This window comes from Molossus molossus, unplaced genomic scaffold, assembly GCF_014108415.1.
Source record: "Molossus molossus isolate mMolMol1 unplaced genomic scaffold, mMolMol1.p scaffold_m16_p_6, whole genome shotgun sequence".
Classification (NCBI taxonomy): Eukaryota; Metazoa; Chordata; class Mammalia; order Chiroptera; family Molossidae; genus Molossus; species Molossus molossus.
In genome coordinates, this window is record NW_023425399.1 from 18,023,278 (window position 1) to 18,051,192 (window position 27,915).

Below are 27,915 nucleotides of genomic sequence, written 5' to 3' on the forward strand. Positions count from 1 at the left end.
CCTTCAGCAACTTAAAAAAAGAGCCTGACTTTTGCTCAGCAACTACTTAAATTCAGCTCTAAACTTAACGTAAGTCATGCTTCAAACATGCCCTGAGGAACACTCAGTCGGTTTGGAAAAGTTTCATTTTTCCCTGAGACTTCCAAAAGATTGAAGGAACACCATGAAGCCAGCACAGACTTCCAACCTACCTTTTTACTAGGTTGGCACCACTGTGGTTCTTGGCAACCCTGGTGTTTACTCAGGAGCTGTTAATGGTTAATAGCTGATGTTGCTTCAACATGGCATCAGGCAGTCCAGGGACACTGTGCCTAAACCCTCTTTGGAAAATGATGGCTCTAAGATCTTACATATTTTTATGTCTATAATTGCCTTAAATCTTACAACAACCTGACAAGGTGGGCAGAGAAGATAGATTACAACCCTAACTTTAAAGATGAGGAAACTGAAGCACAGACGTTGCAGGGCGACATGGCTGCTAAGACGTCCTGCGCCCTAACCCATGGCCTTTTCACCGTGCTCCACTGCCAGGGAGAGTGGGAAGAATGGCTGGGGCGGGCTCAGAGAGACAGTCTTAAACATCTCTCCAAAGTGGGAAAAACTGTCAGCCTTACCTTGAACATAGGAAGGAAAGAAATTATTGTAAGTTAAAAGGGGGGCTTTGGTCCTTAATTTTTACTCATCTGGAATTACCTACTTATGTCTAGTATGGTAAAATACACAGGCTTTCTGGCCTTAGGCAGCCTGGGTTCAAATCCAAGTTCTGCTTTTTTTTTAATCCTCACCCGAGGATACTATTTCCATTTATCTTCAAATAGAGTGTGTGTGTGTGTGGGGGGGGGGGGGGGGCGAGAGAGAGAGAGACAGCAACATAAGAGACATATAGAATGGCTGCCTCCTGCACAACCCTGACCAGGGCCGGTGGACTGAACTGCAACCAAGGTATGTACCCCTTGACTGGAATCGAACCCACAACTCTTTGGTTCGCAGGCCGATGCTCCAACCGCTAAGCCAAACCAGCCAGGGTTGCTTTTTAACTGGGTGACTTGGGGCAAGTCACATGTCTCTAAGCATCAATTTCCTTATCTATAAATGTGAATAATACTGTATTACTCAATGCATAGTAGTCACTCAATAAATGGTAGTTATTACTCTTAAAAAACTGCCCTGGCCGGTTTGGCTCAGCGGTTGGAGCGTCAGCCTGCGGTCCGGAGAGACCCGGGTTCGGTTCCCGCTAAGGGCATGTACCTCGGTTGCAGTTTGTCCCCGGCCCTGGTTGGTCGTGCGGGTGGCAGCCACTCGATGCGTCCCTTTCACATCGATGTTTCTCTCTCTCTCTCCCTCCTGCTCTATCTGAACAAAGAATGAAAAAGTGTCCTCGGGTGAGGATAAAAAAAAAAAAAAAAACTTATGATTTGGCATGCTAGATAAATAAAAAATATTTATCTAATCTCATACATGATCAGCCTCTATTCCACAGCCCATCTAGAATAGGCTCTACCTTTTTTTTTTTTAAAGCATCATCTCCATTTTCATTACTACCACCTAGTAAGAATTCATTTGATCTTTATCTCATTGACTCTTCAAGAAAGGTATCAATGTTTCCATTTTATTTATTTTTTCTTAAAAAGTTTTTTCTTTATTGATGTTTAGAGAGAGGAAGGGAGAGGGAGAGACAGAAACATCGAAGAGAGAGCGCACCTACTGGTCACCTTCTGCATGCCCCCCACTGGGGATCAGGCCCACAACCTGGGCATGTGCCTTGACTGGGAATTGAACTGGCAACCTCTTGGTGCATGGGCTGGCGTTCAACCTCTGAGCCACCCTGGCCGGGCTCAATGTTTCCACTTTAAAGCCAGGGAAAAGGAGGCTCAGAGCAGCACAGGTCTCAAAAGTAGCAAAGCCAGGCTCAAATCCATACATCTGAATCCAAAGCCTATGCTCTCCATCACTCTGCTATGCTGTTCCCCAGCCCCACCCCCAATCCTATTATAATCCACTCTCTTTGGGTCTAGTTGATACATTTGGAGATGAAAAGCAGAATAACCAAACAAACCTTTGGCGCCCAGAGCAATGGGGCTCCGATGCTGGAGAATATATTTCAGGGTAGACACAATCAACCCAGCACCTCTCAGACTGCATCAGGAGAAGAGCCCTTCTATCACCATTGGTCTGGTCCCATAAGCACCCACCTTCTCACTGTCATTCTCAGTGAATTTATTCAGAAGACGGGTTCTCTGTTGTCCTCTGAGGTTCCGCAGGAGGGAAGCCAGGATGGAACAGACATGCTCTGGGTTGGGAAGGAGAAAAGAAAACATGCTGTGATCAGAGCAGTAATTATTACCTCTCTCCAAGCTTGGTCTGGGTCTATTGAAGGAGGAATAAGTAGGCCTTCTCTGACTGCTGCTATTGATTAATAAGACAAGAACCTAAATTGTGTCACTGGAAAACCAAGCTGATCTTCAAGTACTGCACAAGAAATGTATTCAAAAGGGATGATAACTTCAAGGACAACTTGAGCAAGTGAATCAAAACTAAGTTAGAATCTCTAGTCTGCCTGGAATTAATTGATTTTTATTGTCCACAACAGAACTTCAAACTAATCTCCCCATTTAAAGAAATAACCTGTGGACAGAGTATGAATACTGGCCATAATATGAGCATAAATGAACAAATAAGACACGTTCCATCATATTCTCAAATTACCTTATCCCTTTCCCAAGTAAATATCCCAGAATTAAGTAAGAAATATAATAGGGCCCCAGTGCTATCACTTACATTCTGGTGCAGCTAAAACCCCCAGTTCAAGTTTAAAGCAGCTGCACAGTAAGTACTTCAAAATGGTAATAAAGCTTTTTGAGTTCACACAACCCAGGGGCTTTTATCATGAGATACTATTCTTCTACCCTGGGAAGAAGAGGGTAATTGAAGGGTATACAATAGCTGTAAAGAGATTCTTTTCTTTAAAAAGAATTTTTAAAAATCAAGAAAAATGACCTTGAAAAGGGGGTGGCAGAAGTCTACTAATGGAGAAATGGCGAAGTAAAGTTTATTTTGAAATAAAATGCACATGCTGTGGACAACAAATAGTCTATCTGAAAAGTGAATGAAGGACATCTTCATATGCCAAAGTAACCCTGAGTTTTCAAAAATCATTTGACTACTAATTAAAGTCACAAGTAAGCATTCTTACTGTAGCATAGATAAAATTTTATTTCCTCACGTGTATCAGAAGCATCCCCCACCTCTTCATTTGTTGTCTTAATGCTGGAGTTATTTCATCCTTAGACTACTTCCTACCTATATTCACTTCCATGAAGATCTCATTTAGTCCCATGGCTTTAAAAACCATTTACATGCTGGCAACTCCCAAACTTGTTTCTATAATTCAGTCCTATTCTCTGAATGTAGACTCATACATTCAACTGCCTACCTGCTCTCTCCTTAGTTGTCTAAGGTCCTTTAAACTTAACATGTCCAATACCAAGCTCCTGACCTTCCTCCTCAAACCTATTCCACGTAGTTAATGGCAACCAGGTTCTCCAGTGAAAAACAGTGGAGATATCCTAGATTCTCTTTTGTCATAGGAACCATAGGAAACTTTGTCAGCTTTACCATCAAATTATATCCAGAAAACCCATCTCCTCTTAGTGAGGCCCCACTGTCATTACTCTGGTCCACACCTATCCTACCATCATCCCTTGCCCATTTGAGGGTCTCTGTTTCCACCCCTGCCCCCTTTGACCTAATCTCCATAGAGGAATCAGAATGATCCTTTGTTTCTTTGTTTTGTTAATCCTCACCCGAGGATATATTTTTTAACATTTAAAAAATTTTTTTAATTGATTTTTCAGAGAGGGAGGAAGGGAGAGAGAGTTAGACATCAATGTGAGAGAGATACATCGATCGGTTGCCTCTTGCACGCCCCATACTGGGATCGAGCCTGCATGTGCCCTGTGCCCTGACCAGGAATCGAACCTGGACCTCCCAGTCCATGGGACGACACTCAATGCACTGAGCCACACTGGCCGGGCTCACCCGATGATATTTTTTCCATTAACTTTTAAAGAGAATGGAACGGAGGGAGGGGTAGACACAGAGAGAAACATCGATGTGAGAGAGACACATCAATTGGTTGCTCCTGCATGCACCCTGACTGGGGCCAGGGATTGAACCTGCAATCCAGGTACATACCTTTGACTGGGAATCAAACCCACAACCCTTCGTTGTGTGGGGTGACTCTAAACACTGAGCCACACCAGCCAGGGCCAGAATGATCCATTTCTAACCTAAAGTAGGATCCCATCATTCCTCTTTTTAAAAACCCTCCAATGGCTCCTCAACTGGCTCAGCCTAAATACATGCTCCTGGAGCCTCTGCACTTGCTAGTTCCTCTGCCTGAAATGCTCCTCACCAGACTGTCTGCATTCAAATGCGCTTTACTCAACTGTCATCTTCTCAGCGAGGCTTTCCCTTGACTACCCTACTTAAAAATGCAATGTCCCAACACTGTCTATTCCTGAGTCTTATCTACATTCTTGTTCTTTAGCATAAATTATCTTCTAAAATATTATATTTACTTATTTATTTTGTTCACTGCCTCCCTTCAATTAGATATAAGCTCCACAAAGGCAGGGATTTTAGTCTGCTTTGTTCATTGCTATATCTGAGGTTCTGAAACAATGCTGGGCACGTAGTAGGTGTTTTGAAAAATATCTGTTGAATGAATGGGAAGAAAGCAGACTCTCAATACAAGTTTTTGTTAGTGGTGGTGGGGAAACAGAACAAACAAACCTCTCTTGAATTCTGGATATCTGTCAAATGCCTTCAAATAGCTTTCACCCTTTTGTATATTTTCTGCATTTGAGAGTAAGTGAATGGCTTCTTCCTGGGGAGCTCTCAGTTTCAATAAAATATCTCTAATCAGTAGATCCCATTTTTTAAATATAAAGTTTTTCTTAAAATATGCTTTGAGCAGAAGTATTATATACCTTCTCAAGACCCCAATATCTTTCAGCTTTTGTGTAAAGCCGAGATTGAGGTGGTGTAATCTCCATCTTGAACAAAAGGAAGGGAGCAGAGAGCAGGGAACAGGGAATAGGTGGGGTGAGGGTAGAAAGTGGAGTGGACAGGACTGGCCCTGTTTTCACAGGAAGGTAAAACACCATGAACCCAGGGTAAGATCAGTGAACCAAGACAGCTCAGCTCCAGGTGAGAAAGTAGGGTAAGAAAGGGAAGCCTGTGGAGGTACACATTAGGGAAAGCCCTCTGACCTCCGTGTATGCCAAGGAGAGAAGACTAGAGGAAGGAGGAGTGGGGGACATATCGATTCTGCAATTTTGGGCCAAGCAAGTTGGATATGGCTCTGATCTCTTTAGCTGGTGAACAGATGTGGGACAGGTCATAATAAATGCAGTGAATTCTAATAAGCTCAGTTCTGAAACTTTGAAATTAGCATGACAACTGGTAACAACCTCCATATATATATAGGACAATATGACAACCATAGAGAAGGGAAAAAAAGTTCTCATAGATTATCTGGGCCAAGTCTCTGATTGTAAAGGTGGGAACACCAAGGCCCAGAGCGAAAGGACTTGTCCATACAGCTAATTGGTGATAGAGGTAGAACGCAAACTTCAGATTACTCATATAATCATTTACTAGCCATTTTTTTTCTGTGCTGAGCAAGCACTCAGTGCTCAGAGCCCCCAAACAAACAACACAGTATCCCTAACCTTAGGCACCCTTTATTTAGTGGGGTAAATAAAACAATAATTACAGTGCAATGTGACAAGTTCATTCCCTGAGGTAGGCATAGGGGACTTAAGGAGCACAGAATAGGGATATCTGACCTAGATGGATTCTCACTGGAGATAAAAAAACAACTGAACATCTTTAAAACCAACCAACCAATCAGCAAAACCCAGCCATGGCCAACAACCAGGTAGAGAACAGGAGAGAACATTTCAGGAAGAAGGAACCATATATGCAAAGGCCAGTTTGGATGGAGTGTCTCATACATGTTGGGGAAAGAAGGGCAATAAGGAGGGCAAAGGCTGAATCATTAAGAAAAGTGACAAGAATCCATCAATGAATTTTAACCTATAGAGAAACAAGATATTATCTGAGTTTAGACCAATCCTAGCAGCTATTACCCCCCCCCCCTTTTTAAGTGATTTTGGAGAGAGAGGAAGAGCGAAGGAGAGAAACAGAAACATCTATGTGACAGAGAAACGACTGCTGCATCCTGTGTGACCCCCACCAGGGATCGAGCCCGCAACCATGCATGTGCCCTGACCAGGAATCGAAAAGGTGACCTTTTGATGCACGGGAAGAAGCTCAAACAACTGAGCCACACTGGTCAGGGCTACAGTCAGGATTACATTCATTTTAGAGATCAAGATAAAAAAATGTTCCTCTTCCCTGCTGAATATTTTGTGTTTCTTATCAGAGTTCCCTCTTTGCCTTGGCTATTAGAAAGCTCAACCACAGGAAGCAATTTCTTTTATTGTTTTCTTTTTGATGCCTTCTATTTTCCACCAATGGATTTTAAAATAAAAGCAATGGTGAAAACCAAACTATACGAAAAGGTATAAAATAGACTAAAAAAATATTTATTGAGCATCTATTAACATTTTTCTTTCCCCATACTCCTCTCACTACCCTATGCCTCTCTCCCAAGGAAAATAACCTACAAAAGTATAATGTGTACATTTTCAGAGAAGGAAAATGATAATACATACACTTTTCATATATTCTGTATTATACCTTTCCATATCAGCACATACGTCGTCGTCTTCTTTTTTTTAATGGCTATCTAGAATCCCACTGAATTTTATCATAATTTAACTTGTGCCCCAATCATGGGCACTTTAGGTGGTTTCCAGTTTCTGGTTGTTTTATTTTCGCTATTAGAAACAATGCTGCAATAAACATTCAAGTACATACATTCTGGCAACTTTTGCATGTATATTCTTATGGCAAACTCCTTGTAGTGGAATTGGTGAGTCAAAAGGTACTGGTGTATAAAATGTTGAAAGACACTGATAAATTGTCTTCCAAAAAGGTTGTACTGATTATACTTCCACTCCACATACACATTATTTATATATATAATGAAAGAGTACTTGTTTTCCCATATCTTCACTCACATTGGATATTATCCAACTTAGGAATGATGACAACCTGGTAGGTGAAAAACAGGATCTTCTTTTGATTAGCATGTTTCTGTTCTTCTTATGAATAAGATGAAGCACCTTTTCTGATGTTTACTGACCATCTATATTGCTTTCTGTGTGACTTGCCTGGCCTTATCCTTTGCCAATTTTGATTTCTATGAGCTCTTTGTAAATTAAGAATATTACCCTTTTATCATATATATTTTTTAATTTTATTTTTGTTACAGATGTTTCTCCATTTTACCCCATTGACACCCTCCTCCCCATCCCCTCCACCCCGTCCCCAGCTTTGTTGTCCATGTCCACTGGTTATGTGTACATGCATGTAAGTTCTGTGGTTTATCTCTTCCTTCCCCCCACCACCCCCTCTTCTGAGGGTTGTCAGTCTGTACCCTACTTCCCCGTCTCTGAGTCTACCTATGTTGCAAATATTTCCCCCAGTTAGACATTTGTCTTTTGACAAATTCTTACTCACAGCTAAGAGTTAGTACTACTATACTGTTTTGCTGTAAGCTGCTTCAAATTCCTATTTGAAAGTAAGTAGGGCACATAATAACTATCACCATTTTTATTGTGTACCTATGACAAGTAGGCTTATTTGAGTCTGTATACAATTTTCTCATTGATTCCTCACTACTAAGCTATGAGAAAGGTACTATTTTCTAAAAGTAGAATTCAAAGCTCAGAGAAGTTAATTAAGTTATGTAAGGACCTGTCCTTGACTAAGTGGTGTAAGCTTAGATTTGAACCCCAGTTGTCTGACTCCAAACTATGAGCTTTTCATATTATATTACATGCTTCACATATATAAAAGGTAATCATCAAAGCTTTAAAATGAAGGTAAAAGGGACCAGAAATGAAGCTATGCAAAGTCTGAAACTCTGCTTCATGCAGGGCTCACTGTGTCCAAAAGATAGGCACTATGTACATTTAAAAAAATTCAACAGTTTTAATGAGAGAAAAATGAAGCAAAAGGCCATATGGAATAAGATGTGAAAAACAACTCCTCTCTCTTTTACCGAATTAGTCTTTCCAGAAGCAATTTCTACCAGAGTCCAAATATAGAAGAGACTTTGGGTTTTAGGCAGCTACAAATACAGAAACATAACTTCTCAATCATTTTCCCTTTTAATCTTGCTAATTAAGATGGATTAAAAAGAGCTGCAAGAGAACATTCTTTATATACCTCAACAAGACAGGGGGTGGAAAACGTAAAATACAGAAGAATCACTTTTGGGGTAACACTACATCATATTAGCATGCATCGCCATAGCTCGTCCCTGCCTGTAGTAGGAGATACCTTAATCAACTGCAGTAGTACACTAAGAGCAAATGACATTTACCTATTTGTTTGGGATTTTAAGTAAAGTATAGGTTGTCAGTTTCAGGAGACCTGAAGCTGCCTATGTTCCTTCCATGTGTCTCTCTGGGTATTAGGGCTACCATATGTCACCACTGCCTGCCAGATAGGAAAACACTTCAGCTATCCCAAGTTTCACACACACTTACACACACACACACACACACACACACACACACATATTCTCTCTCTCTCTCTCTCTGAGTTTCATTAGCTACTAATAAATGTAGCTTCCCTAGGAACAGATTTCAGCCCATGGTGGTGTAAATTTTTCAGGCACCAAAAAGATGGGGAGAGCTGCTGGCACAGAGAGCAGGGGAGGTAACAGGTTTATCTGCTGGCCAACACTGCTCAGCTGCTCTGTCACTTCGACAGGATGAAAAGGAGGTGAAGGATGGCTATGGAGCTGTCAACACAGACGAAGTAAATGTGGTGGCTTCCACGGCAGAGAACAATCTCTAAGGCGGGGCCCAGGAGGAGCAGAACGCGAGCACGCACACTCCACACCACCCCTCCAGAGAAGGCAAGCCGAGAAAATCTACATTTTCAAGTCACTAGGTAGGGAGGCAAGGGCCTCGGTAGTATATTAGAGAGGAAGTACTAAAATTGTACTAGTGTGAATCCCTGCCTGCTGAGTGCCCAGCTCAATAGTCAAACAACTGGCTGCCTCAGACACTAATTAGTGAAACTGCCTAGGGGGATGGTTCTGGTCCACTCTCCTCCAACTCAAATCTCCTCAGGGCCTCTCAAGGGCAATTAGCAATGGGTTAGACCCCTGGTTATATGCTAAAAGTTTGATTCTCTAGGGTCAGTTAAGAGTTCTGTAATTTTAGAGCTGGGAAGAGAAGTAGAAATCTTTGAATTCAACTTCTCTGGGGTTTTGAGTATAGAAACAATAACACTGGTAAGGTATATTGTTTTCTTTGGGTCAAAAGTACCTTTGTGGGCCACTGGAATCTAGGTGTACTATTTATATCATGATAGACACTTTGAGAATCTGATGGACCCTTATGCATGCTATCCCTTACAAAATATATATACTAATGGAACATTTCCATGAAGTTTCAGAGTGTTCTATCACTTAGGAATGGCTCCTTGGTTAAGAACCCATGATCTAATACCCATATCAGAGGTCTTTCTACAGTGGCATAACCAGACTGTAACAGTCACTCCAACCAGCCCCTGTGTGTACCATTTTTGCCATGAATAGGATGGACTAGCATTTCCCATCCCTGTTCTTTAAAAAATTATGGTCCAAATTCCAATAGGTTAACATCAGATCTCTCTGTGAGGAGAGCTATTTATGCACAAAAGGCTTGTTTACAACTAGGCCAATCTCTGTCCCATTGCTGAAAAAGACATGGGGATACTCTGAGAGGTTCAACTCCTGAGAAGTGTTCCCAAAACTCCAACAAGTGAATTAATCACCTTTATGTGGGGCTTCAGAATCAGACAGACCCGGATTCAAATCTTGCCTCTGGCACTCAGTAGCTGATTCAACTAATCATGTTTAATTTCTGAGTCTTCGTTTTCTTATATGCAGAAGGGACTACCTGTTTCATCTATTAAAGTCATTGTACCAAATGAGGTATGTGTACAGTAGGCACTCAACAGACATCAGTTTGAGATCTGCTGCACAGTGTCAAAAAAAAAAGTCTCTCATTTATGCACCTGTCATAGATCACCATCTGACTCCTTCCATATTGCATCCTGATCACATGTCCATCACTGAACATGTTTCAGTCTACTGGGTCATCCTAAGTAGCCCCTACTGAGAAATACAGGAATTTTGCCCTGGTTGGGTAGCTCACTTGGTTATATAGCATTGTCCCAATATGCCAAGGTTGAGGGCCCCATCCCCAGTCAACCAATGAATGCAAAAATTAGTGGAACAACAAATCAATCGCTCTCTCTCATCAATAAATAAAAATTAATTTTAAAAAAAGAAATATAGTAATTTAGATTTCTTAACTTTCTCAGCTCATTGAGCTATTTTCTATAATCCAAGATTTGTTCTAACCCTAAAATGGAGCAAGGCTAACTTCACTTTGACTCTTTAATCCCACAGTAAATTAAAATAATGTGCTTCTGTGTGGCTGCCTCTCAAGCCGAATAATACAAGATTCTGGAAGACCTGCAGACAGCCCTGAGGCGGGTAGTAGCTATTTACTAGTAGGCTGAAGGACACAGCACAGCACAGCAAAGACAGTCTTACCTTTTATTACAAACAAATGTACTTGGCCATGGTAATCATTTGCCTTTGATCTTGCTGCAAGAACTAAAAACACAGCACATTTTCTGTAGAGGAATTGAAAAATAACATCCCCTTCATAAGTTTTATAACCATAGCACAATTAATTACAGGGTATGAAGTGGTACACACAACAACCATTGCTTTACTTAAACTTCTGAGTACCTACTATGTACAGCCAATAGACCAAGTACTGGGACTGCAGAGATGAGAGAAGACAGTCCACTTTAGAGAAGCCTGTCATCTTATGAGTAGGGTTAAGAAATACACAGCTACAATAAAGTACACAATTAACTGGCACACAAGGAATATGTATAGCACATGTGTGAAGGGCCCCTAATTCACCAGGGGGTGAGGAGGAAAAATGGTGGGAATGGGTAAGGTGGCTATAAAGATTAAACATTAGGAAGTCAGAACAGAGACAAAAGGAAACCATTATTCTCGGAGACTTTCAGGAGGATGCAGAGCTGGATTTGTTACACGGACAAGTGAGTAGCTGTACGCTCTCAGTAGTAAGTTTTGGTGGTAAAGATGGCAGACAGACAGAAGCCAGGATTTTGGGTTCTGTGAGCACGTTTAATTCTGAAGCACAGACCTGGACCATATTCCTGAAGTGAGGGATAAATGGAATACTATTACATTAACACATCTCCCAAGGCGGGGAGCGGGATGGGAGGTGAGAAACAGAGAAACGAATGTGACAAGGTACACAGTAACCATCCCTATCTGTGATTTCCTCATCCTTCTGTGCCAGTGAAGTGGCTCCGATTTTGGAGATAGCCTGCTTGCATCACTGTTGAAGTTTTGGTCCCATGAAGTAGGAGAAGATCACATTTACCACAAAGGAAGAAGAGGCACCAGCAAGCTGGGCTGGGCCACAGGAGAAAGCCTCTAGGGATCTCTGGCCTAGGAGCTGACAAGAAATCATCCACTTATTTGTAAAATAAAATCCTACAATGTATAAGATAACAGTATTTGAGGACAGAGACAATCAGACACTGATCCTGCCCTCCAGGTGCTTGAGGTCTATTATCTCTAAAATTACATGACAGAAAGTGATAGTAAAAGGGAAAGGACAGAAACTACTGATGGAGCAAATTTTCTCCCAGGCAGGGGACCTGGGAAGACTGGTAGGCAAGGTGGCACTTGAGCTGAGCCTTGAAGAAGAGAAGAGGCAAGAGAAGAGCCTTGAAGGAAGAAAGGGCAATAGGAACAAGGATATTCCTAGTAGATGGACAAACTGAAGCAAAGGCATTAAGCTGGAACACACAGGGAATGGACAAAGAAGTGGGAAGAGATAAGGGTGATGGGAGGGAGGTGAGGATAAAAGATAATGAGGTGGGAAAGGTGGAGGAAGAATGCAGATATAATATAAATGCTGGACTATGAAAAGTGGGCCCTAACCAACATCCTGATGGCCTGGCCTTTAAATACTGGCCCAGCCTGGCTGGTTGGGGGATGAATTCAGAGCCTCTCTGCCCACCCAACTTCAGAGACTTCCAGTAGCCCAAATGGTTAAAAAAATATATGGGTCAGCCAGAGTTCTATTCTTAGTATGGGAATGGTCCCTGTACTTCAACCATCAGGCCCATGTCTTGGCAAGATCTTGCAGGGCTGCTTTAAAATTCCAAGGCCATGCTGCAGAACTACCTTTGTTCCCATGGAACATCTAAGGCCATCAGCTCTTTTGTTTTAAGGAAATCATACAGCAGTGTTCTTCTCTCATTTCTAAAATTACAACCACCTCTTTTTATTGCTGCCTACCTTCCTCCCCAACACCTCACCCCTGCCCTGAACACCCTAGAAAGACAGACATCCTGCTTTCTGCTAAGGCTCTAGATGCAAACAGGATGTTTAAAATACCCTAATTAGATGGATCTTGACTTCAGCAGTGCGGTGTGTTAGAATCCAGAATAATGTGTTCCATGCCTGTCTCTGGCAGCTGAAGTAGCAGGAGGCCCTGTCAAATCAAGCCTTAACATTACACTCCTCTGCCTTTATTATTATTTTTTCCCTTTTTACATTTCATTATAATGGACATCTGCCTAGCAGGAAATGTGGTAACCCAAGAAGAGTCACGCCTGCGTGCTCAGCCACTCCAGCTGAATATTGATGCAAGTCAAATCAAATGCTCTTCTCAAGACAGATGGATCTGTGTATCTATATATAGCCCCCTTTAGCACATACACAAAATACATATATTCCTATTCTACCAACATTTACTGGATCCTGAGAATGTGGCAGGCCCTGGGTTAGACATTGGCAACATTTACTATAAACCTACTATGTGCCTATGTGTGCTTTACACACGTTGCTTAGTTTAATTCTCACAGCAATCCTATGAACATGTTTCATTATTCTCCCTATTTTACAGATAAGAAACTAGAGCAGGGGTGGGGAACCTCCAGCCCTCCTGCAAAATCAACACCAGCTAACATCACACGCCTCACCAGATTAGCCTGACCAAATACAGCATGCTAATTTTTAAGATGATAATGTTGTACAGCCTGCAAATGATGTTATAAATATCCAAATGGCCCTTGGAACGCAAAATGTTCCCCACTCCTGAACTAGAGATTCAGCCAGGAAAATAAAGTTGCCTCCCAGGGTTTCACAGCTAAAAAGCGGCCTAGCTAGTCCCCCTGTAGTAAAACTTGATTATTTTCCTCAAGAGACAAAACACACCCAACAAGTCTATGAAAAAAAGTACCAGCCTCCCTAGTACTGCAAATAAATCATGGTAGTTTCACTTGATGAAGGCTGTGGGAGGCGAGCCCTCCGACACGGCTGGCTCTGTGGGCACGGAGGGTGCAGCCTGAGCCACGCTGCAATACCACTCTCCCAGCAGATGGCGAGCGCCTCAGAGGCAGGGCCCCCATCGTGTTCATCTCTGAATCTTCAGGATCAAGCACTGTGCCAGGAGGTCAACCACTATTAAACCTGACATCCTAAAGACACCGTGGTAACAGTTAGCTGTAGGAGGTTTGTACGACCCCCAGGAGGGTCTGGATGCGCCAAATTCTGAATAATGAGGAGGAATGTATCAGAAAGTCAAAGTGGGAATGGTACTCCAGACAAAACACAAGAAGTTTAAAGGCTTGGCGATAGGAAGGAACACAATATAGGAAAGGCTACTGGGGGTGGGTAAGGGGATGGGAGTAGAGGTGGGATGGAAGTGGATGGAGTAGTAAGAACCTTGCTCACTCACTGAAGAGTCTCGACTTGATTACAGGAATGTACACTGCAGAAGTAGAATCAGATCTAGACTGTAACAGAAACGTACGCAGCCCACATAACATATCACATTTGGGCGTATCTAATGGTGAATTCTCCCTAAGCAGAAACTGGAACAGTTACTGACCTTTCAGAAAGAAGCCCAGTTGCCCTGCCGTCTTCTCACGGGAAAAAGGGAAGCATGACATAAAGAACATTACAGTAGAGTTAACTTTGAGAAAAATCTTTTATGTGACTCTGAATTGGTCTCTTCTCACCCACTCTCTGGGCCTCAATATCCTTGTCTATAAAAAAAGAAAAGTGTCCTGGATGATTTATAAGATTCTCTCTGAATTCAATGACAAGATTCTAGTTATCAAAAAAAAGATGTGAACAAATACCAAATAACCCAAAAATTCCAGTACTGCTAATAAATCATGAAAACATATGACTACAACTTGTACAAGAATGTTCACTGCAGCTCTATTGAATGGCCAAAACCTTAAAAATAGTATGTCAATAGGAAAAATACATCCACTCAATGGAATACTACTCAGCAATAAAAAGGAACATACTGATTCACATAAAACATGGATGAATCTCAAAAACCGAAAGCTTTATCCCAAAAGAATATACACTATGAGTCCACTGATGAGGTTCTAGACAAGGTTAACCTAACCTATGGTGAAAAACTCAGAATAGTGGATACTTTGTGAGGTGGGAGATGAACTGACTAGGAAAGGGCACGAGGATAACTTTCTGGGGTGAGGGTAGTGTTCTGTACCGTCATAGAGCATGTATTTGTCCAAACTCATCAAATGGTGCACTCAAGATCTGTGCATTTCACTCTATGCAATTTTATTTTAAAAACTGAACTCTAGGTTAATGATATTCATGCTGAAGTGTTTAAGGGTAAAGTGTACTGATGTCTGCAACTTCCTGCATTAAAAAATTAAATGGATGGATGGGAGAGTGACAAAGCAAATATGGTAAATGTTAACTGCAGAATCTAGCTGGTGGATACATAAGCATTTAGTTCTTTCAACTTTTCTGTATGTTTGAAAATTTTCAAAAGAAAAGGTTGGGAGGAAGAAGGCTAGTAAAAAAGAGTGAGAGGTGTGAACCTGAAATATAAATGATAAGATTCCTGAAGGCTATTTTTTCAAAAAGTCGTTTTTAATATGTCTGTTGTTTAAAATTTTGAATGTATTTCCCACTGAAATAGGCTCACTGAAACCCATTTAACCTGAAATATAGCCAAAATTAATTCAGTGTTCTCAATTTTCAGTTGCAATGAGATCCACAAACACTGTTTAAACACCTACTGGATGCAAAGCAATATGACAGGTGTTGCTTTCGGTTGACTTATTTCACAGTACCCATGGGATTTCTTTCCCTCCTTTCAGAGGCCCAGCAGCACTATGGATTTAAAAAAATGTTTAAGTGCTATCTTAACTAATTTACAGCCCTGTATTTGCGGGAAAATGTGCCTTGCAGCAAGAAAGGGATATGTAGGCTCAAGAAAAACTTCTTTCTGCTACATAATTATTCTCCAAGGGCTCAGAGAGAAAATAACAGAATGACTGATGTGGCATCTAACATCCCCTCTCAGGGCTTGAGCTGAAAGCATAAAGTTCCCTAGGTCAAGTGTTCATATATCAAGGAAGCCCAATATCTCAGAAAGGTTGAAGGAGAGACCCACGAAGCTTTAAGTACCTGCCATGTGCGTACACAAGCATCTCCAGCAGAAAATGATTCCAATCTAGTTTTCTCTGGCTCCTACAATGTGAGCCAACCCCATCACAGTGTGAACTGGAGAATGATGCTGGTTCTGGGGAGCACCATGAAGAATGAGCTGGGTACCAGTGACTTTGAGAATGTCTGGCCAAGCTCTGCCTAAGAGAGATGTTGTATACCAAGTAGCATCGCTCTGACTAGCTGAGACTGCTAGCAGCCCACCCAATTTCTCCTCTTATTTATTATTAATAGAACTCATATTTATTTGGTAATATGTCCAGCTTAAAAAGAAAAACAAAAACAAAACTGCAGCTTCCCTTATCAGTATAACCTATATGTAGGTATGACCATGTGACTAACTTCAGGTCAGAGATTTAAGATGAACTAGGATTTGGGATTTACAGGAGGGGAGATGTCTCCTTCTGCCCTACCCCTTCCTCTTTTTGCTTTCCTGCTGTCAGAATATAGACATAATAACTGGAACTCTAGTAGTCATCTGAGACCACGAGGCAATCTTGAAAATTGAAGATAGTCACTTTAGTAGGTGCTTGGAGCACATTAACAAGCAAACATCCTGGTCCCGAGATAAGGATTTTAGACTAGAATGATAGAAGGAGCCTGGGTTCCTGATGACGAGGTCAAGCTGTCAGTCTAGTCCTGCTGACATCTGGGCTTATTTTATGTGCAAGAGAAATGAACCTCTATGTGTTCTATTTGTTTAAACCACGACTATTTCCAGTCTCTGTTACGAGCAATTAACTGCAATTCCTAATTGATCCACTCATCCAGTAAATTCTTTTCTAGGAAGTCCAAAGAGAAACTGTGTGTCCTGAGAGTTCCTGTATTTACTCCCAAGAAAGTTGTGTACATTCTCACTTGTTTTTGGACCAGCCTCTCATCCCAGTAGAAAGTCCTAAAAACAGGAATATCTGCTGGTAAAAAGGCACATTCCCTTCTTTTTACCTAACTGTCTCAAAAGGTCTCCTTTACACACTTTTCCATTATATTCCGGACCACCTGGCTAGAATGACTGAAACAATTTTTTTATTTTTTATCAACCCCATCCTGTTGTGATGGCAGAAATAAATGCCACAAGTGAGAGTTTCAGCACCTGTTTTATCTCTGCATCTTTACTAATACTCACGTTACCAGCACCCACACCGGCAATGTTCTGAAAAACTAGTATGAGACACTCAGCGTTTCTAGCCATCAGACTGAGTCCCTTAGTGAATCCCTTTGATGAAGACAGCTGTACATCAGGTAAGGCTGGTCAGTTTACTTTCCTGTAGCATATCCCTTTCAGGAGCATTTCATCTAAATTGATTTGAACAGACTGTGGCCTAGAAGCTCTTTCTTGGGGGTTGGAGAAGCATATTACATATCACTCCTCTCACTACCCATGTCTAACAACACAGCAAAAAAAACATAGAAAGTCTTTAGATCCTAAACTGAGACAATCACCCTGCATATTTGTTCTGTGATTTCATTTTTTCAGAGCCTTTTCAATGAGCTTACTGTATTCCTGAACGGCTGGGGAAGCAATGACACAGTACTACCTGGATTTTGATACACCTAAGGTTAATAAGCACAGACACCAGAATTCTCCCACATTCTCAGAGATTTCATTGCTATTCCAATTTCCCACTTTCCAAGTATCAACCTGCCTTGGCGCAGGAGAGCTGATCATTACAGGCCCAAAGCAAGGGAGGTGTTTTCACACTCCTCTGAAAGCCATTCCTGGATGCCTATTTTAGATTAAAAATTCAGTTCAGCAGGGAAAAAAAAGCCTGCTTCTAGGATGTTCAGGGAATGAGCTAAACCTACCTGTTCACGACTTTCATCTTATCCACCAGCCCTGCCTTTGCACTCTTCAAATAGCCACGGTCTCCTCCTCCTTTCCTTCCCACATTTTGCAGCAAAGTCCTCCTTTAAATTGCCGTAACCTCACCAACTGTTGAGCTCCACACAATCTTCCTCCAGACTCCAGGGCTCCAGCTGATTTCCACGGAAACCAGCAAAACCTGCTTGCAGACCCAAAGAGGCCTTATGTTCATTTTCTTGAAGACTGGCTTCTTAACCCTTCTTTCATCAGCCAGTAACACGACACAGTGAAAGGACAAAAGGTATTTCCGTACTAACATAGCTCTTTCATTTCTGGCTTAAGACTAATGAACTAAGTCTTTCTATAATCCTGTGCATACAAAAACTACCAGAAAAACATGCAGTCATCCCCATGAAAATGCTTCAGGATCATATTCTAACAGGATCAGCCTCGTAATCAGGAGGAGATAAAAGAACCTGGTTAATCCTAAAAAACACAATGCATTTGTGAAGAACGGTTCCATGCTCTGTTTTACTAACAGGATATAATTACCAATTAGCAAATATATGAAGTACTTTGCCATTATCCTTTTCTCACAAGCTAACCTCTCCAATACACCCAACACAACCATTTTACAGCTGTACAAATAAAGAACTAATAGCCTGAGAAACCCACATGCCTTTACCAATGGGGCTTTATTAAGAGGAAAAAAACTTTTATTAGTGTTACATACCAGGTTACTGTGCTGGGTGCTTCACATACAAATTCTCAATACTGATGACCACCCTTGGTGTAAATTACCCCACTGTACAGATGAGAATCGATAAGGTCCAGAGAGGTTATGTGTTTTACTAAGTTCTCAAACCTACCGAAGACAGATCCAACTCGCAAGGCCAACTTTCCTTCCACGGCCCGAATCTGCCTTTCTAGTGGTGAACTCAATTTACTAGCACCTAAGTTTCCAGGGTACTGCTTAGCAACCTGGGTTGTGAGAAATAAGCAGAGCGCCCATTTTGAACAAAGCTTTAAATCGAAACGCCAAAGTCTCTTTGCTTTATACAAAACAGATGGTTTCTGGCAAAAACTAACTTCAAAGTAATTTCTGTGAAACAAATCCTACTTGTGGAATCCAAAAGCATTCCCAAAGAAAGACTTCCCCCACCTACCTCATCATAAATATTTGGTAAAGGGGAATGGTGAGCAGCGTGGCAGATGCTGCCATGGCAGTGAATCAGCAGCAGTGTGTCCTTGCTGTTGGAGGTGTTTCAGAACCCCTTCAGCCTGGCCACACGATCCTCCTCTCAGTGAGACACTGTACCACAGGAAATCTTCCTGTACCTGGGAAGCCTCTGACATCACCCTGGCACCTCCTAGATACAATGTGTAGCAGAGTGGGATGCTCACTGGCACAGCTATCAGAAAATACAGATTTTATTCTCCAGAATGATACTAATGAGCACAGTAATAATCAGAAAGATACTTCTCTTTTCTTGGACTTGGTTTCCCCAACTATCTATCAAACAGCCCTCTCAGCTCTCAACATCTATAAAACTCTTCCGTTTATGTTAGTGGTTCTCAATTGGGGGGGGGGGGGTTCCCTTTCATCCACTTGGAACGTTCTTACTCACTTTCAATCTTTCTAGTCTTCCTAATCTCAGCATGGAAGGTTTCCAAGGCTCTCCCAAGTAGATTGGAAGATTATTTGTTCCTTCACTGCTTCCAACTGCAACCTGCACCTACCTCCTCTATAACCTTTGATGGCTTGTATTGTAATCATTATTTGCATGTTATCTCCCCCCCTTAGGGGCGGGGCCGAGGTGGTTCATAGCTATCTCCCAGAATCTAACATCTTGCTTGGCATCAACAGGTGTTCAACAAATATTGGCCGAAGAACTGAAGAGCGAATGGACTCATGGAAGAGGTGAGCTGAGGTTTCCTTTAGGCCACCTTACAGACAAGTTTCAAAGAGACTTCCGAAGTGACGACTAATTCAGGGTGAACTCTTTAAGATGAGCCTCTTATGTCATCAGGCACCTCTCATTTTAAATCTTAATCCTGAGTTCATTACTTGTGAAATGCTTTCTGTAGCCTGAAACTTTTGACAGAGATAAGACATGCTGGGAATACATATTTCCAGAGCCACTTCCTAAATAAAGACTGTCCCCCAGGTATGTTAGAAAGAGAGGGGAAGAGGGCTAACAGTTAAGCACCTACTTTATGTTACAATACATCTGAGAGGCAGACATCAGTATCCTGTTTCATAGATCCCTTCCATTCAAAGTGTGGTCAGAGGACCAGCAGCAGCAGTCACCTGGGAAGGGGTTAGACATACACAATTTCAGGCCTCACCCCAGACTCAGTGAAGCAGAATCTGTATTTTAAAAGTCTCCTGCCCTGGCCGGTTTGGCTCAGCGGTTAGAGCGTCGGCCTGCGGTCCGGAGAGACCCGGGTTCGGTTCCCGCTAAGGGCATGTACCTCAGTTGCAGTTTGTCCCCGGCCCTGGTTGGTCGTGCGGGTGGCAGCCACTCGATGTGTCCCTTTCACATCGATGTTTCTCTCTCTCTCTCTCTCTTCCTCTCCCTCCCTCCCACTCTATCTGTACAAAAAAATGGAAAAATGTCCTCAGGTGAGGATGAAAAATAAATAAATAAATAAATAAAATAAAAGTCTCCAGGTGATTTGTCTGCAATATAAACATGAAGAAGCACTGTTATAGATGAGGAATCTGGGGTCAATGAAGCTAGTTAAGGAGCCTAGATTACCAAGCTGGTATAAACTGGGTTTTGAAGTCAAGTCTTAAAGACATGTTCTAAGAGGCTGTGCTTTTCCCCACTACGTACACTCCTTTTAAGACCCATGACAACCTTACAGCTTAGAAATATACATCTAACTTTATAAAAAATATACAGTTGAGCATTGAACAACATGGAGTTTAGGGACACCAACACCCCCCCAGTCTAAAACCCATGGATAACTTTTGACTCCCCCCAAACTTAACTACTAATAGCCTGCTGTTGACCGAAGCCTTACTGACAGCACAGCTGATTAACACATATTTGCAGCTTATATTATACACTGTATTCTTACAATAAAGTAAGCTAGAAAAAAAAAAAAATGTTAAGAAAATCACAAGAGCCCTGGCCGGTTTGGCTCAGCGGTTGGAGCATCGGCCTGCGGTACAGAGATACCCGGATTCGGTTCTCGCTAAGGGCATGTACCTCGGTTGCAGTTTGTCCCCAGCCCTGGTTGGTCGTGTGGGTGGCAGCCACTCGATGTGTCCCTTCACATCGATGTTTCTCTCTCTCTCCCTCCCGCTCTATCCTAACAAAAGATGGAAAAGTGTCCTCGGGTGAGGATAAAAAAAAAAAAAGAAAATCATAAGAGAGAAAAAATATATTTATAGTATTTATTGAAAAAAAATCCATGGCCCTGGCCGGTTTGGCTCAGCGGTTAGAGCGTCGGCCTGCGGTCCAGAGAGACCCGGGTTCGGTTCCCGCTAAGGGCACGTACTTCGGTTGCAGTTTGTCCCCGGCCCTGGTTGGTCGTGCGGGTGGCAGCCACTCGATGTGTCCCTTTCACATCGATGTTTCTCTCCCTCCCTCCCACTCTATCTGTACAAAAAATGGAAAAATGTCCTCTAGTGAGGATAAAAAAAATAAAAAAAGAAAAAGAAAAACAATCCATGTATAAGTGGACCCGTGCAGTTCAAACCCATGTTGTTCAACGGTCAACTATACAGTAAATTATTCTAATAAAGTTCAGTATTTCAAAAATTTAGATTGAAGATATATAAAAATATTTCATAAGCTACATTACCAAATACCAAAAAACCTGGTAATAGAGCTCTCTTGCACTGCCATGCCAGTATTACATATTTTCCTATTTTAACTCAAGAAACAACTAACATTACTGGATTATTGCTTTGTGATTAAAAGTCACCTTACTTTTTGGTTTTCAGTTGTCTCCTTGAGAGACTAAAGTGTAGTATCAAGAACCCGGGCTTTAGGTTCTAGCAGATGTTAATTTAAACTGTGTGCACAAATTGAGAAAATACTTAACTTCTGTTTCCTCAGTAATAAAACAGGCAAATGATACCCACACAAAGCCGATGTTAGGGATAATGACATCATGTATATAATGGAACACAGCAAATACTCAATAAATGTTAGACACCATCATCACCATCATCAACAGTAACCCTGACTGGCTGACACACCATAAGAAAAATCAGCCTGGTAACAAGGCTAGCAAACATTGTTATTCCACAAGTTTGCCAGCCAGCAGAGATACTTAACAGAGACATGATTTATTAGTAATCAATAAGAAAGTTGTAGGCATATTTTTTAGTGATTATCAAAATGTTACACTTAATTTATTATATGGTAACCTTGCAGCAAATAGGGAACAAATTAACAATCATTTTCTTTCTACTCTGGAGCCAGGGACAAGGAAGAAAAGTGTTACAAGGAAAAAAATGCAAGGAACGTACAAGAGACGGGAAAAACACTAAATGTGATGCACACGACCACCATACTGTACACATGCATAATTTTATAGTATGCAAAGCACTTTCCCCTTACATTATCTTATCCAATTCTTATACACTGTGAAATATCATCTCCATCTTAAAGGTGGAGAAACTGAGGTTCAAAGATAGCAAATGACATGTTCAGTCACAGGGCCTGAGCGTAAGTTATGGCAGAAACACGAACCCAAGTCTTCAGAACCCAGCCCCGGCTCCTTTTTACTGGTCTACTTAAGGAATTTAAAGTTACTACTCTCACAACAAAGGTTCTCAGCTGCAGAAAACCACGCCCTTGACAGTTCACTACAAGGTCCTGCAGTCCCATCCCCAGTGGTTATGGTCCCTGCCCAAAACGCATATCCTTTAATAGACTGGCATCTAAGAGAGAATAGCTACTTCTCTTGAACCTGCTACCTGAGAATAATTTCTGTTTTGGGGATCTGTTGTTTGGCTACCAGAAAAGAATGTTCAACATCTTTTCAACCTCCTTCTTATGCTAATTACAGCTCATCAGCATCTGGACACCCACAAGCAAAATCAATCTAACTATAAAAGCAAGCCAAAGACATTTTCTTAGCATAAAAAAACAAACAAACAAGTACTACTGCAACATGATTAAATACACAGAACATTTCCCCGGCAACCTGCAGGCTGCTGCATATAAAAATCACAGCCAATATCACAAGAGTCCAGGAATGTGGACACTTACAATCTCACACTTGTAATTGTATTTTTTATGAGCAGTGAAACGTATACACATTTAAGTTTATCCCCTTCCACATTATATCTGCTTTTAGACACCAACATTAAAATACTCAAGACATTAAAAAAAATATCATCAAAAGGCATCTTCACTTCCCCTTATACCACAACTAAATGAACTTAGACACAGCAGCCTTCAGTCCACACCTCATTTCCTTACCACTCTGAAGTCCCGGCACACTCACAATACTTGGAAGAGACAACATCACTATCCAAACACAGTTCACCTTTCCAAACTATTACCTCTGTAATCTATTCATTTAACCTGAAATCTATCCTACCTTCTAACAATAGAGTCTAGCTTCTTAACTGTATTAAAGGACTCATCCCTAACAAATATGTCCAAGACAGAGTAAAAACAGGTTATGAAATAGCATATTCTAGATAAACAAAATCACATGCATCCATATACAATTCTCACCCCCTAAAACGGATGTTTGAATGGTGTCCACGATGTTTTCTGTAATTAACTCTGGAAGATGAGACGGGGGGGGGGGGGGGGGGGGGGGGATTTTTACTGTCTCACCGCCTTTGTCCACATGCTTAAATTTTCTACATTAGTTTATTTTATTCATATTCAGAAAAGGCAATACTGCTATTTTTAACAAGTTTTCCCTGAAGACCAACCACCTCAAGATCTTCTCTTGGTACAGAGAAAGTAATAAGGATGCTTACCAAGACTTGTGCTCTGAGCATGCTGGCCAATGGTTCTCAACACTAGCTGAGGAACAGGATCTGGAGCTTTCTAAAAATACAGATGCTCGAAGTCCCTGTCCTCAGAATTTCTGGAGGTAGGGCAGAGGCATGTGTATTTTTTTCAAAGCTCTTCAAGTGATGCTGATCAGTCAGGATGGAAAACTACAGATTTTTGTCTCATTCTCAAGAGGGGATCATGAGAGGGAGAAAACAGGCCAGAGCGCTGAGTGAAATATTTAACTAAAGGCAGGCAATTGAGCCCTAGCTGGGTAGCTCACTTGGTTAGAGCATCCATATGTCAAGGTTTCAGGTTTGATCCCCGGTCAGGGCACATACAAAAGACAGTCAATGAATGTGTGAATTGGTAGAACACCAAATCAATCGATCTCTCTCTCAAACCAATAAATAAAAATTTTAAATAATAATAAAAATAAAGGCAGGCAATTGCAGGGTAACTAGAGGGGAACAGAAACTGAAGGCTGAAGCAGTGCTGAGCTTCAGCCAAGAGGAGAGAGAAGGCTTCAGTGGACAGACACAGCTTAAAGGTGGAAGCCAAGGAGAAATAAACAGTGTGGCAGGGCAAAACATTCACACTAAGAGATGGATGTTATTTCTGTAGTACTAGGGGCAGGACTTACTGATAGCCTGAAGAAATTGAATAGGAAAAGACACCAAACAGTTTAAATTAGGTCTACTGCAGGTGAGCAACCTTGAATTTAAAAGAAGGAGGGGAGAGAAGGAAGAGGAGCAGGAGGAGGAGGAGGAGCAGGAAGAGCAGCTGTGTTAAAATTCTGCATTAAAATCCTAGAAAGACCATTTACTAGCTGTGTGATCGTCGGAAAATGACAACTTCTCCATGGCCCAGTGTTCTCACTTGTAATATGTGAGTAACAATTGTGAGGACCAAATGAAATGAGATAATGAATGTGAAAGCCTATCAGAGTGCTCAGAACAAAAAAAAGCCCCCAAACAGAAACCCTAGGAAGCATATCCCAGTAAAGTTTATGTGTTGAATTTTAATAAACCAGGGTCCACAGTTAATTACTGCCTAGCTTAAGTTACTTCCTCATTTTGGCACCACCTATAAATGCTGGAGAAATAACCTAGAAAGGTTCGGCCATTTCTCTACTGTTGCGTATACATTCCTAGTTATTTGTTTTATTTCTATAAAGAAGATACACTGCATACTAAACTATTTCTATAAAATTTAATCAAGATTATAAATGAAAACTAACAGTCATATTGACAAAATAATAAATGTACCAGTGGAAAATTCTATATCCAAAATAAGAATTCAGCTAATGTTGTCACTAAAGAACTAAGTTTCTACCTGCAAAATGAAAAACACAGAAGAAAAAAAAAGTGATAAATGTTTCTCCTTCACCTTCTCTACCCAGGCCCTCAATATCAACATTGAATTTGCTCTAAATTAGCGGAAATAATAAAAATAACTAAAATTAGTATTATACATATGACCTGTGAAAATTTGGGAGAGTTCTTTTTTGAATAACACAGTAAAACAAAAATAAAAACAGCAATAACTACTAACATTAACAAATGCTTACTATGTTCCTAAGCATCATACATACATAACTCAGTTGATTCTCACAACAGCTCTGCAGGGTCTCAAAGGTATTCCTCGAGAGCTTAATAAAATACAGATCAACCAACATTACGCAGATTGGTGGAACTGGGAACTCTGAGAACGTGTCCCAGACAACTGTATTTTAAACAAGATCCCAGAAGATTCTGATGGGCAGCTAGTGTTAAGGCTCACTGCGGTCTGTCCCTCCCAACTTTTATTTTACACACGCCATTTTTCCCCCACTTGACAGTCCTACACCTGGATAACTCAGATCTCAGGTTTGGCTTAAAAGCCACGTTTCTAAGGTAGAGCTGTTTCTAGTCTCCAATGTTCTCTCACTCCCTAGGCTAGATCAGGAGCCCCTCCTCTGTGCTCCTACAGTGTTTCACACTTTCTTCCACTTTTACTTTGTAATATAAATGCAAGTTTCTATGTCTGTCTCCATAGCTGGGCTGAGAGCTTATTCACCTTTCATTTTTACCTTGTAATATAAATACAGGGTTGGTTTTTTTCCTCCCTAGCTGGGCTGTAAGCTTGTTCATCTTCCATCAACAGTGCCAAGCATACCACAAAGGAGGGGTTAGTGGTTTGCTTAATAAAAAAAAACGAATAAAGCCTCACTGACATACCTTTAGGGATCTTATCCATAGAAATAAACTCTGTAAGAGTGTGAACCAGAAGAGTCTGGTACCTTATTCAAGAAGTGATGGATTTTAACAGGGCTAGCATAAACAGGGTTACAACTAAGGGTGCAGGTTATAGGCCATCATGATAACTAGTGGCTGTCCCATCTCTCTGGGCTCTTGTTATGACCCAGCCTGTCCTGGTCCACAACTGGGCGTCATACCCACAGAAGTCAAGAAGTTTGATTCTAAACTAAACATGAGAACTGGGAGAGAAGAATTTCTGAAAGGAGGCCAATAGGCAATAACTATATTACTACTTATGAATGTCCACATGACAAAGACTATATATAGGATGCTCATGATCATTCTTCACACAACTCTTTAAGAAAGGTTTTATCAGGCTTGTTAATTAAAGAGAAATTCAAGGTCCAAACAGAATAACTTGCCCAAGACCACTAGCTCGTTTGGGGGCAGAGTTGGGATCTGAAGCCAGGTCTGTCTATCTACAAAGAAGTCCTCCTTCCACAACTCTGTGATGCCTCTGGATACCAACCAGAAGGTCACTGGAGCCACTCTGGTGTCGGAAGAAGCTTTAGAAACAGACCTAGGCTTAAATTCTGCTTCTGTTACTCATTTTTAAAAAGGTCTTTGGGCCCTGGCCAGTTTGGCTCAGCGGTTAAAGCGTCGACCTGCAGTCCGGAGAGACCCGGTTCGGTTCCCGCTAAGGGCACGTACTTCGGTTGCAGTTTGTCCCCGGCCCTGGTTGGTTGTGTGGGTGGCAGCCACTTGATGTGTCCTTTCACGTTGATGTTTCCCTCTCTCTCTCCCTCCCACTCTATCTGTACAAAAAATGGAAAAATATCCTCGGGTGAGGATAAAAAAAAAAAAAAGGTCTTTGGTAATGAAAAACTCCCTGAGATTTATCTGTAAAAGGATAGAAATGCCTAATTCATAAAGTAGGTACATATTTGTAAAGCCCTGAGCATATTCATAGATGCCCAATAGATGTGAGCTGGCCATTGGCCTGTTTCCTCCGCCCTCCCAGCAAAATAGATTAACAGTTTCTTCCAGGATGGCAAATACATCCTCTGTTTCACTGTCTTCCTCTTTGACAAACAACTATGCTGTGTTCTACTTAGGAAAGAAAGGCCTGAGGGTAAATTCCTAATATGATAGAACCAGTTAGCAAACCAGATGGGCAACACTCAAAGTCACTCCCTCAAGCCTGATGAGGAACCCCGAAATCTGAACACATTGTTATTTCAGCATCCCTACATTTTGTCATCTGAGGTCAGCAATGAGACAAGCAGCTGGAGGGAGAGAAAAGGAACTGATCCAGAATCTGTTCAATTGTAAGGTTTTCAAATAGCAACAAAAAGCATAAAGTGCCTGTTAGTACATGACTTAATGCCATTCTTAAAATTAAATACCGTTCACTCTTTACTTGCTCATTGTTCTGACCACTATAACCACCCCTTTATGATTTTTAAGCTTGGAGATTACAAAAAGAGAGAGCAAATTTTTAAATGATCTGTTCACAGGTAATATGGAGGAGAAGTGGGGACCCAGGATTCCCTGGTGTGTCCTCTCCAGGGAAGTTTTTTGTCTTACATTCTACAAAGGGTCTATGAATGGTAAATTCAGGGAAGGGAAGCATTTCTTCAGGCAAGAACGTCTAAAATCACCAAGAGTACAAAGAAGAGGAACACAAATGGGAAACCCATTTTCATGGCAGCCACTAATATTAGTTAAGCAGGCACAATGCTAAGCACTTTATCTGTATAATTTCATTTAATCCCCATATAGCACCCTTATGAGACAGATTTCAATATTCTCCCAACTTTACAATCGAAGACATATAGGCTCAGAGAGGTTAAGCAACTTTCCCAAAGTCACATAGCTAGTAAATGACAAGTCTCATCTTCATCCAAAACCCATGTTCTTTATCACCATATCACAATAATTGTTATCCATGCCTTAGTGCTCATTGTCCCCTCTGCCACTCTCACTAGTATAAAAATGAAATAGTATTTATTTTTCAAGAAACACTCAAATGCCATCTCTTCTCTTAAGCCTTTCCAGAATCCCTACAAATCTGGGCTACCACACCTCTAGTATAACATTTAGTCTAGTATAATGTCTGGGGTCAGTATTAATATA

The 27,915-nt window shown here is 41.3% G+C and overlaps 1 protein-coding gene across 3 annotated transcripts in view; it reads right to left on the reverse strand.

Moving 5' to 3' along the window:
- The window catches only part of CTNNBL1 (catenin beta like 1), a 160,835-nt gene that overhangs the window by 25,346 nt on the left and 107,574 nt on the right, over positions 1–27,915 (reverse strand). For all 3 annotated transcript variants that reach the window (XM_036245292.1, XM_036245294.1, XM_036245293.1), the window contains exon 12: positions 2,193–2,290. In XM_036245292.1, the coding sequence (XP_036101185.1) occupies positions 2,193–2,290 (98 nt within the window). The remainder of the gene's footprint in view (positions 1–2,192; positions 2,291–27,915) is intronic.